Source organism: Piliocolobus tephrosceles, chromosome 13, assembly GCF_002776525.5.
Source record: "Piliocolobus tephrosceles isolate RC106 chromosome 13, ASM277652v3, whole genome shotgun sequence".
Lineage (NCBI taxonomy): Eukaryota > Metazoa > Chordata > Mammalia > Primates > Cercopithecidae > Piliocolobus > Piliocolobus tephrosceles.
The window spans coordinates 10,525,055-10,536,256 of record NC_045446.1 but is presented as its reverse complement, the minus strand read 5'-3'; the positions used below and the strand labels follow the sequence as shown (position 1 = coordinate 10,536,256).

General features: G+C 40.4%; 1 protein-coding gene and 1 pseudogene across 2 annotated transcripts in view; one reads left to right on the top strand and one right to left on the bottom strand.

Moving 5' to 3' along the window:
* Positions 1–1,224: 1,224 nt before the first annotated feature.
* Positions 1,225–11,202, bottom strand: part of ATL3 (atlastin GTPase 3) — a 50,085-nt gene continuing 40,107 nt past the window's right edge. For both annotated transcript variants that reach the window (XM_023186107.2, XM_023186106.1), the window contains exons 11-13: positions 10,061–10,132; positions 8,092–8,523; positions 1,225–6,462 (exon numbers count right to left, since the gene is read on the bottom strand). In XM_023186107.2, the coding sequence (XP_023041875.1) occupies positions 6,376–6,462; positions 8,092–8,523; positions 10,061–10,132 (591 nt within the window). In that variant the 3' untranslated portion in view covers positions 1,225–6,375. The remainder of the gene's footprint in view (positions 6,463–8,091; positions 8,524–10,060; positions 10,133–11,202) is intronic.
* Positions 9,275–9,766, top strand: LOC111522238 (annotated as a pseudogene).

Genomic DNA, 11,202 nt, shown 5'->3' with positions numbered 1-11,202 from the left:
AGTGATATATGATAATCAAAAGCAAGAATGTCAATGCGCCAAAGACAAGCCAGCTTGCTTAGCTGCTCCCCATCCATACAGGACTGCATTCCTCCCCCTGGTCTTTCCTTCTCCCTAGTTTATGCTGATGAAAGCGTCTACCGTGATGGTGGCACCCAAGTCCTGAATCTTTGTTTTCATCATACTCTTCACATCATCAGCCTGAGTTTGCCCCTTCCCTGCTAAACTGTGATGAACTCAAGGGCAGCACCTGACATACGGTAACAACCAGGGATGGATGGGTGGTTGGATGGAGAAAGGCTGCTGATACCACCATTTCCAACTAGGGAAGAAATATTTTTACTGTAGGGCTAAATGGGGTACGTCTAGCTATTTGTCATATTTGAGAAATTCAATTCAATCTCCCCACTGTGTCCAAGGTCATCAGTGAAAAAGAAAGCTTTCAGCAGAGATTTATGTTCCCTGGCCCCGCCCCCAAAGATAAACTATTTAATCAGCTGGCTCCAGATGGGGCAACTAAATGAAAGTGCTACAAATTCAGAGGTCTTCACAAGTCCATGTTACTGTAAATAAAATGTGCACTTATTTTTTGAGAGACAGGGTCTTGCTGTTGCCCAGGCTGCAGTTTAGCCTCGAACTCCTGGGCTCAAGTGATTATCCTGCCTCAGCCTCCAGAGTAGCTATGACTACAGGTGCGCACCACCATGCCTGGCTTTTTTTTTTTTTTTTTTTCCTTCAGAGACAGGGGTGGAACGTGTCTCCATATGTTGCCCAAGTTGGTCTCAAACTCTTGGGCGCAAGTAATCATCCTGCCTCAGCCTCCAGAGAAGCTAGGACTACAGGTGGGCGCCACTATGCCTGGCTAATCTATTTTGTAGGGACAGAGGTGGAAAGTGTCTCCATATATTGCCCAAGTTGGTCTCAATTTCCTAGGCTCAAGCATTTCTCCCACCTCAGCCTCCCAAAGTGCTATGATTGTAGGAGTCAGCTACCACACCTGGCCCTTGTGCTCACTTTTAAGCAACCCCGCCAACAATAGAGCCTTCTCCAGGAATATGCTAGTAAGATACTAGTTCAGTATCATTTTGTAGGACAGAGAAAGCTTACTCAAACCACATTGCCACTATCCCGTCAGAAGTCTTATTCACTTTGCCAAGCCAAACTCTATTTCACAGATCCTCCTATATTTAAAAAAAAAAAAACAGAGAAAGAAAACACAGATAGCATGGTGCTGTGATCTTTATTCCATTAAATGATCTTACAAATTGGAGTAAAACAGAAACATGCTTTTAATATACTAATAGCATAATCTCATCTCATTGCACTTTTTAAAAACTATATTAAATTTCAAAGCCACTCAAAGGCAAGGGTCTAGCAGAAAGTACTTTTAACAAATCATTTTTTAAAATAAAAAAGAAACCTGAGGAAAATTTATGTACAAGATTAGTATTAACTCCTTTAAGGCTTACATCCATGACAGCATGTACCTAATTAGAAAGCTTTGGGAATCAATGCTACCTTCCCTTGCTCATAAAAACACTATATTTAAACTTTAGTCCTGGCACACAAAATTCCTCCCCAAAGAAAAATGTCTTTCAAAAAACCCTTCTGTCCCTAGATCTGTTTTGCAAAGCTTCTGATATGGGGTACTTAGGTCGCCAATGACAGAAATTAGGATCTTGTCTTCCTTCTTATTATTTTTATTTGTGGCTTAATGTTTCACCTGTATGTGAAAGATTTGGGGGTTGAAGTCACAGTGCTGAATTTTACTTTTTAAAAGGAAAACTATGAAAAATTGCTTTTAAAAAAATCCTAGTTATATCTGTTAGAAAATAGGATAATTGTACATTCGTTTTTCAGAGAAGGCACTATGACAATGGAGAAAAACAGCTTTAAGGAGCTTAATCCTCTGAATTAAAGGCATCCTTACTACTTCTGAACACATAAAGCGCCTGGGACTGTACTGGCAAGAGACCACCTATTCTAAACCTCAGGTACAAAGTGTCCACTTGCCTCCAGACAATACAGAATTGTACTGTCTCCTTGGTACTTCCCATTCGATGAAGCAGTCTCTCTCTGTGGGCTCTGAACCACTATTTATAAAAGTGATGACTCCAGGACCACAGCCCATACCACCTGAGGCAATCCCTGAGTACGAAGCTGGGAATCTGAACTTTTCAAACAAGCCTGCTAGGTAAGTCTTATGCACCCCAAGGTAGATGAGAACCACTACCCAAAACATAGCTACAACAGGACTTACAACATAAGAAAAATGATTTGACTGCAAATATTCTTTTACAATGGGCTTGTCATTTTTAAAAATTAATCACACAAATAGTTTGTACTTTCATAACTGAAGTGTTTCATTATTCCCTTACCCCTTGACTAGAATTGTTAGATCAAAAATGTGTAAGCCAGAATGACACAGCCATGTTGACAACTTGAGATGGAACATCAAATCATCCTAAATTACATTTCAATAGTTCTAGGAAAGAAAAAAGTTCTATGAAGACTTCCATGTAAGTTACATCATTTTTTAAAAGAACCTAGGAAAAAAATTAAAAGTTTTATTGCTTTTGCATGGACTTGACTCAACCTACTCAATTTTGCTATAACTCATACATACTTATCCAAACTCACCCTATCCAAGGCACCATTTTACAAGCCAAGTAGAACACTGTGTGTGATCCACTAATGAAACTGATCACCAGTACAAGGCAGTATAATTGTGTCTGTTTGACCAAAGCGCTTTACTTCATGTAAGAGAAAAAATAAAGCAAAACAAGCCCAGGTTACAGTGGCTCACGCCTGTAATCCCAGCACTTTGGAAGGCCAAGGCAGGCAGGTTACCCGAGGAGTTGAGACCAGCCTGGTCAACATGGTGAAGCCCTGTCTCTACTAAAAATACGAAAATAAGATGGATGTGGTGGTACATGCCTGTAACCCCAGCTACTTGGGAGGCTGAGGCAGAAGAATCACTTGAACCCAGGAGGCGGAGGTTGTAGTGAGACAAGACCACACCATTGCACTTCACCCTGGGCGACAGTACAAGGGGTCCATCTCAAAAAAAAAGTAAAATAAATAAAGCGAAACACAGGCAATTTTACCAAGTATAAAAGATGTGTTAAAACATAAACTTCCACAGAACATTTCTTGGTATACTATGAAAATAAGGCATGACTCAGCTGGGCAGGGTGGCTCACGCCTGTAATCTCAACACTTTGGGAGGCTGAGTGGGGTGGATCACCTGAGGTCAGGAGTTTGAGACCAGCCTGATCAACATGGCAAAACCCCACCTCTAGTAAAAATACAAAAATTAGCCAGGCGTGGTGGCGTACATCTGTGGTCCCAGCTACTCAGGAAGCTGAGACAGGAGAATCGCTTGAACCCGGGAGGTGGAGGTTGCAGTGAGGCGAGACTGCACCACTGCATTCCAGCCTGGGCGACAGAGCATGAAATAAGATAAAATAAAATAAGGCATGACTCTGAAAGTGTTTTATCGTACACAGTAGTTTCATTTTATCTACGAGCCAATCTTACAGAAAGATTTCTCAGTGAAAGAATGAAAACTCTGATTCTACCATTTGTACTATAAGCAGCTCATTGAAATTATTTTTTTCAAATTATAAACATTTAATTCATCCTGAAATATTTTAATAGAAAATTTCGGAAGCCTCCTTTTATATATTCATAGAAATGAGTTCCATATATTGTTACGATTGTGTAAAATTAAAAATGCCTGCATGGAAAGTGGCAGAGCAACAGACACGAAACAAACACGCAGTCTGAGCATCTGAACCACAAGTAAAAGGTGAAAGAAGTAAAAGACATTATTTGTAACCTGGTTATAAATCTCCCCAGGATGATTTATAGCCAGCAATGATAATGCATCTTTCATTGAAAAAGCTGATATAAAATCATCAATTTACTGTTGAGAGAAAAGAGGCCAAAAAAAACTCTTAAGAACCCTCACTGAGAAAACTTTATAAATCATTTCCAGAAGCAGAAGAAAAAAAAAAAAAAAAGGTGAGGGGGACTTCATCTGGATAATTAAACCAAGGTTTCTTTATAAGACCAAAACAGAAATGGTGCATTTAAATAGTAACTGATCTTAAGATTTCATTAAATCACACATTATCACTTTTTTAAAAGTGACCTAATACTAGAGTTTTCGACACATCACCCCTTCTTACCATCAAATTTTTTGACAGTTATTCGGAAATCTATAAATTTACTTATAGAATGTATTAAAAGCTAAGTATCTCAATATTTACAGAGTCTGCTAATAGGTATGAACTTTCAGAGAGATAAGAGGTCACCTGAAAATGCACCAACATTTCAGAAGCAAGCTTTCAAGTTAACAGTTAAAGCTTGGCATCACTGATAAATGCAAGTAAACAAGCTGGAATTTTTCTAAAGTGTAACAGCAAGTGAATAAAATAGCAAGAACTATTTGCAAGATGGCATATAAATATGAGACATAGTATGCTGGGAATTTAGGACTTACAGAAATACTTCAGTGGTAAAATGTCAAAAGAAAATTATTTGATAAAGAAATTACATGCGAAAAGGGACTTTTTTTCCTACCTTCCATTCATACTTAATGTATATAAAGTTTACACTCAGATCTTACCTTCATGTATATAAAATTTACACTCTTACCTCCCTCCCATAACAAAAGTCAAATTATCTCAGAAATTAAGGCTTATATACCTGAATGTTTATATAAATACTTGCACGCAAGTTTTAAGTTTTAAAATCCACAATAATTCCAAAAGGAAAAGCAACTAATAGATAAAACTTTATCTCCTAATCAAGGTAAACAGAAAAAAAGAACTCTTAGATACTTCTAGATATTGTTTATATTTGGGTAGGACTTTGCTCTTTGCTAAGCCAACGCTATCTTAAAGCTACCAGACTAGCCAAAGTAAAATTAAATAGATAATTCACTAAATAAAATGGGTTAATTCTAGCTTCATTAAGAACATCAGACAGGGCAGAGAATGCAAATTAATATTCTGAGTAAAGACCTTAAATCAGGTTATTTATTAATTGCTGCTAGCCACATGAATTATGAAATTAGACATCAATTAAAGGCAGTAATATTTGGTAATAGCTTCCCTCTAATCTTTAATAAAGTTCTGTTCTTATGCAGAACTCTCAAAAACAAATCCCCTCAAATGACAATTACAAGACTTGTGTATAACATACATACATATGTAAACCTACAGTGAACCTGACCAAGGCACAAGTTCAAGTGACTTATCAGAGGTCACATGGTTCATTTAAACTTAGCTTTTTTCTTAAAGTATCTATCTCATTCCTTTTATTATGAGCCACCCTGGCTTTTCAAGGCACGTTTGCCTCTTTTTCTAGAAAGAAGCTATAGGGACCAAAATAAAAATAGAGCAAATTGCAACAAAACTGTCAGTCTACTGGGTAAAAACCTCACATTTCAGAGTATGGTATATTTAAATATGACATGATTTTTCCACAATAGTCAACAGGATTCCCTATTGTAAATTTTTTAAAAGTGTAATGACATCATTTTCAGTTAGTCTTTAGTTCTGAAGTTTCTCCAAGTTTTGTAAACTTTTAAAAAAGGAATCCTTCTTGGCTGGGCACGGTGGCTCACGCCTGTAATTCCAGCACTTTGGGAGGCCAAGGCAGGCAGATCGCAAGGTCAAGAGATGGAGACCACCCTGGCCAACATGGTGAAACCCCGTCTCTACTAAAAACACAAAAAAATTAGCTGGGCGTAAAGACATACACCTGTAGTCCCAGCTACTCGGGAGGCTGAGGCAGGAGAATTGCTTGAACCCGGCAGGTGGAGGTTGCAGTGAGCCAAGACTGCACCACTGCACTCAAGCCTGGTAAGAGTGAGACTCCAACTCAAGAAAAAAAAGAAAAAAGGAATCCTTCTCAAAAGAGTAAAGTATAAACGAAATGACAAGTTTCACCCCAAAAATGGCATCTTTCATGAGGTTATCCTCCAACCCCTCCCCATCATGTCTGCAAAATCAGGGAATCAATCTTAAAAGGCACTAAGTGGCACATAAACAACTTAAAAGCTGCATTTCCATTTTTCCTCTAGTTTCCTCCTCCATAAAGTGCACAAAGCAAAGTAATATGAAAATAGACACAGGCTTGCATCTATAACAGCAAGGAAAAGAAATGCTTCCAAGAGAAATGGAAGTGTGTTTAATAATCAGAAACCACAGGAGAGGTCTGCTCATTTATTACAGGGCCATGTTTTAGCTCTTCCTGGATGGTCTCAGATCTGCCATTCCTCTAGATATGAACCTCTGGCCGTGGCAGAAACCCAGAAATCAGTAGGGGTTGGTTGTTTTTTTGTTTGATCTTCATGTTAAGATGCTATTGAGCTTTTTTAACCAGGGGTGGTCTTCCAACAACTGCATCCCTCATGGTGGCCTGAGTGGAATTACCGATATGAGAAGAAGCCTGCAAAAGTCCATTTATTCAACATGTAAGTTAATAAAATACAACACAGCAACAAGAAAGTAAGTCCTTAAACTTTCAAAAACCTGTCTCCATCATCAGCATGTTACAGAAAGCACTGTAATGAAAATGCAGGGATACAGGAAAGCTGTGGCAGGAACTAACTCCCAAGAGAGCCAGGGGAACATCTGCTCTGTGGCTGGGGTAGGATAGGCAGCTCCTGTGGCTTCACAAGCTGCTAACCCAACTAATCTGTTCATGTTACTCAGAAAAACAAATGTATCATCTCAAAGATGTACAAAACTTGTGACCATGTCAATGTCCAAGAGCTACTGGGTTAGTCGGGTGTGGTGGCACTCGCCTGTAACACCAGCTGCTCGGGAGTCTCACTTGAGGCAGGAGGATCACTTGAGCCCAGGAGTTTTAAGTTACAGTGAGCTAAGATACCAGCCTGGGTGACAGAGCAAGACCTCATCTCTAAAAAAAATTTTATAAATAAATAAATAAGCAACCCAATAAGTAAATAAGCAAGTCACTTATTGGCTTTTGGAAGATTTTTATATAAAAAGAGATACCATCCCTTTCCTAATCCAGTAGGACTCAAAACTGAACATTTTTCGTTAAGTTCATAATTTTTTCAAAGCTCCTGATTTTCAGTGAAATTAATCTGGGGGCGGGTGAGAAGGGAGAATCACATAAAAATTATGTCTGAAGAGTATGTAATTAGAAGTTGCTGGCCAGGTGCGATAGCTCATGCCTATAATCCTAGCACTTTGGGAGGCCGAGGAGGGTGGATCACCTGAGGTCAGGAGTTCAATACCAGCCTAGCCAACATGGCAAAATGCTATCTCTACTAAAAAATACATAAAAATTAGCTGGGTATGGTGTCGGGCACCTATAATCCCAGCTACTCTTTGGAGGCTGAGGCAAGAGAATCTCTTGAACCCAGTGGGCAGAGGTTGCAGTGAGCCATGATCACACCATTTCACTCCAGCCTGGGCAAAAGTGTAAAACTCTGTCTCAGGAAAAAAAAAAAAAAAACGTTGCCAAAGGGAAACACAATCAGTATGTCTAAGTTGCAATGTTTTTGCATTAAAGGGCTGTTTCTGGGCCAGGCGCAGTGGCTCACACCTGTAATCCCAGCACTTTGGGAGGCCGAGGCAGGCGGATCATGAGGTCAGGAGTTCGAGACCAGCCTGGTCAACATGGTGAAACTCTGTCTCTATTAAAAATAAAAAAACTAGCGGGCCGTGGTGGCACACACCTGTAGTCTCAGCTACTTGGGAGGCTGAGGCAAGAGAATCGCTTGAACCTGGGAGGCTGACGTTGCAGTGAGCCAAGACCATGCCATTGGACTCCAGCCTGGGCAAGAGAACAGAGCGAGACTTTGTCTCAGAAAAAAAAAAAAAAAAGGTGGGGGTGCCTTTTTAGGCATGGAAACAAAATATTAAGAATAAATATTAATATCCTAAAGGATAATAAAACATAAAGTCTATCAGAAAACAAAGGTCAAGGGAGTGGCCATTGTCTCATGTCTTTGCTATGAAATTCTTCCAAACTAAGATATTTCACAACAGAAGCACAAATATCTGCCCATTATCAACCCTCAGGCTCTTCAGCAGCACTACTTACCTGCTCCAAAACATATGCGGCACCAAAATCAATAGCTCCGCCCAGCTCACGATATTGACCAGAATACCTGATGTAGCCCCAGGTGAGGAGCGCTATTAACAGTAGTCCAACCATACAGTTGAACAACTGGGCTACAACCTCAAGACCTATGAAGCCAGTGAGGCCTGAGGCTATGTACAAAGCTACAATGCCCGTGAACAGCACTGCAGGGGTTCGGAAGGTGCTGAAGACGTTCTTGCTACCATTGTGCTTGCAGAAGTTCTCATATAATTCCTTGATTTCCTCCTCCAGCTCCTGCTGGTAACGAAAGCTGAAATCCTTCCCACCCATCTTCTTGGTCTTCTTAAAATGGTCCAGAGCAAGTTGTTTGAATTCACAGTGCTTCTCCTCTAGAATGTCTGGAGACAAATAAGGTTTCTCTCCCCCACAAACCTAAAAAGAACAAAGACACAATATGTTAAAAGATCTCTTCAGAAACAACTGCCAAATAAAACACGAAAAGATAATGAAAGGATTAGAATGTTTTAAGATGTTAACAATATATTAATAAGTTAACTTTTAAAAGATGACTAAGACTAATAAAGTCTAGTTTCACTTCCTCTGAAAAACACACTTAAAAAACCAGGGTGATAATGTTAATTGGAAAGAGCAGTGACACTGGGCCGGGCACGGTGGCTCACGCCTGTAATCCCATCACTTTCAAAGGCTGGGGCAGGCAGATCACTTGAAGTCAGGAGTTTGAAATCAGTCTGGCCAACATGGTGAAACTCTGTCTCTACTAAAAATACAAAAGGCATTAGCCGGGCGTGATGGCAGGCACCTGTAATCCCAGCTACTCAGAAGGCTGAGGCAGGAGAACCGTTTGAACCCGGGAGGCGGAGGCTGCAGTGAGCCGAGATCGTATCACTGCACTCCAGCCTGGGTGACAGAGTGAGACTCCGTCTCAAAAAAACAAAATCAAACGGTCAACTTCTGGGCGGCCCAGGTGAGAAAGGCCCACCTGTGTCCTGGTTGAGGGTCTTCAGGGTTCTTTGAGACCCAAGGATTCCTGAAATCATGGATCACCCATATATGCTTTGAGACATGCTTTTTTTTTTTTTCTGGAAGCCCTGCGACTTCCCTAAAAATTGAATGAATTATAGAACAGACCTATGATCAATGGTGGCAGAGTCTACACAGAACTATGCTTCATGGTGTTCTGGGGAAACCTTTGCGACTTGCTGGCTATACTATTCAGTATGGCTGTATAGCTCACTGTGCTTTTGAATACGTTGGTGGTGGTGTCATGTGTTCTGGACCATCAGTGGAGCCTACAATTCAAAATTCAGATATTGTCTTTGAAGAAAATTTTAGTCGACATTTTTATAGTATCCAACGAGGTGACTGCAAAAAGCCCAAGTGATCCAAAATCAAATATTTGTAAAAGAGTAACTGGTTTGGAAGGAGACAAAATCCTCACCTCTAGTCCATCACATTTCCTTAAAAGCCACAGTTATGCCCCAGTGGGTCATGTCTGGTCAGAAGGTGATAATCAACAGAATTCTATAGATTCCAGGTACTATGGACCTACTCCATGTGAACTAATAAGAGCACGAATCTTCTTATTTGGCCTCTGAGTGATTTCGGATTTTTATGTGCCAGCCTTAATGGCCACAGATTTTCTGATGATTGGTAAGCATTTATTCTTTTGACTTGATTATTGTCTCCTGTTCGTGTGAATTTATTACTCCCACTGAAACCACATACTTACCAATAAACTATTTGCTATTCAAACAAAACAAAACAAAAACAAACAAAAAAAGAAATGGTAATAATTAGAAGGCCCCCGTTACCAGGACAACCTGAATATAACTTTGTTGCCTCATCACTTAAAGATACATTAAGTAGGATCAAGTTGGGCTTTTGAAGTCCACAACAATGCCCAGACAGGTTACAGACATTTCAGAATAAGGCGTTATGTCCCACGTACCTCTTCCATGTTGTTATAATAAATGTCCTTGGCAGAGGCTGCAGCTGCTAAGTTGTTGGCTTCAGCAGTGGCCTTTTAAGAGAGAAAAACATGAACTATAAATCCTTCCTCTTTTAACATTCCTCCGCAAATAACCTAATAAAAAATCTTCTCTAATCCCCATTCTTCCCATTTTTCTAGATTTCCATATACTTCAACTGATGACATAAAATACACTTTCTCTGCCAAATTTTCTACCCAAAAAAATGGTAGAAGTTCATATACATAGAAATATGTATTCTTATACATAAGAATCTTTAGGCCGGGCGCGGTGGCTCAAGCCTGTAATCCCAGCACTTTGGGAGGCCGAGACGGGCGGATCACGAGGTCAGGAGATCGAGACCATCCTGGCTAACATGGTGAAACCCCATCTCTACTAAAAATACAAAAAACTAGCCGGACGACGTGGCGGGCGCCTGTAGTCCCACCTACTCGGGAGGCTGAGGCAGGAGAATGGCGTGAACCCGGGAGGCGGAGCTTGCAGTGAGCTGAGATCCGGCCACTGCACTCCAGCCTGGGCGGCAGAGCGAGACTCCGTCTCAAAAAAAAAAAAAGAATCTTTAGCAAAAATTAAATCTCCAAAATTCAAGGAAAATACTATTTCCATTGCATTAATTTATTTTTTAATTGTTTAAATTTTATTTTTTTGAGACAGAGTCTCACTCTGTCACCCAGGTTGGAGTTCATGGTGATCTCAGCACATGGCAACCTTCATCTCCTGAATGCAAGCTATCCTCCTGCCAGTGCATGCCACCACGCTTGGCTAACTTTTGAAGTTTTTGTTTTGCACAGCTAGAGTCTCCCTATATTGCCCAAGCTGATCTTGAACACCCAGGCTCAAGTGATCTACCCACCTCAGCCTCTCAAAGTGCTGGGATTACAGGCGTAAGCCACCACACCTGGCTCCATTGCTTCAACTTGAAAAAAATAGATGTGAGTCAAAAAAAAAAAAAGAAGGAAAGAAGGAAAGGTTGGGTGTGGTGGCTCATGCCTGTAATCCCAGCACTTTGGCACCCTGGGAGGCCAAGGCTGGCAGATCACAAGGTCAGGAGTTCAAGACCAGCCTAGCCAACATGGTGAAACCCCATCTCTACTAAAAATAC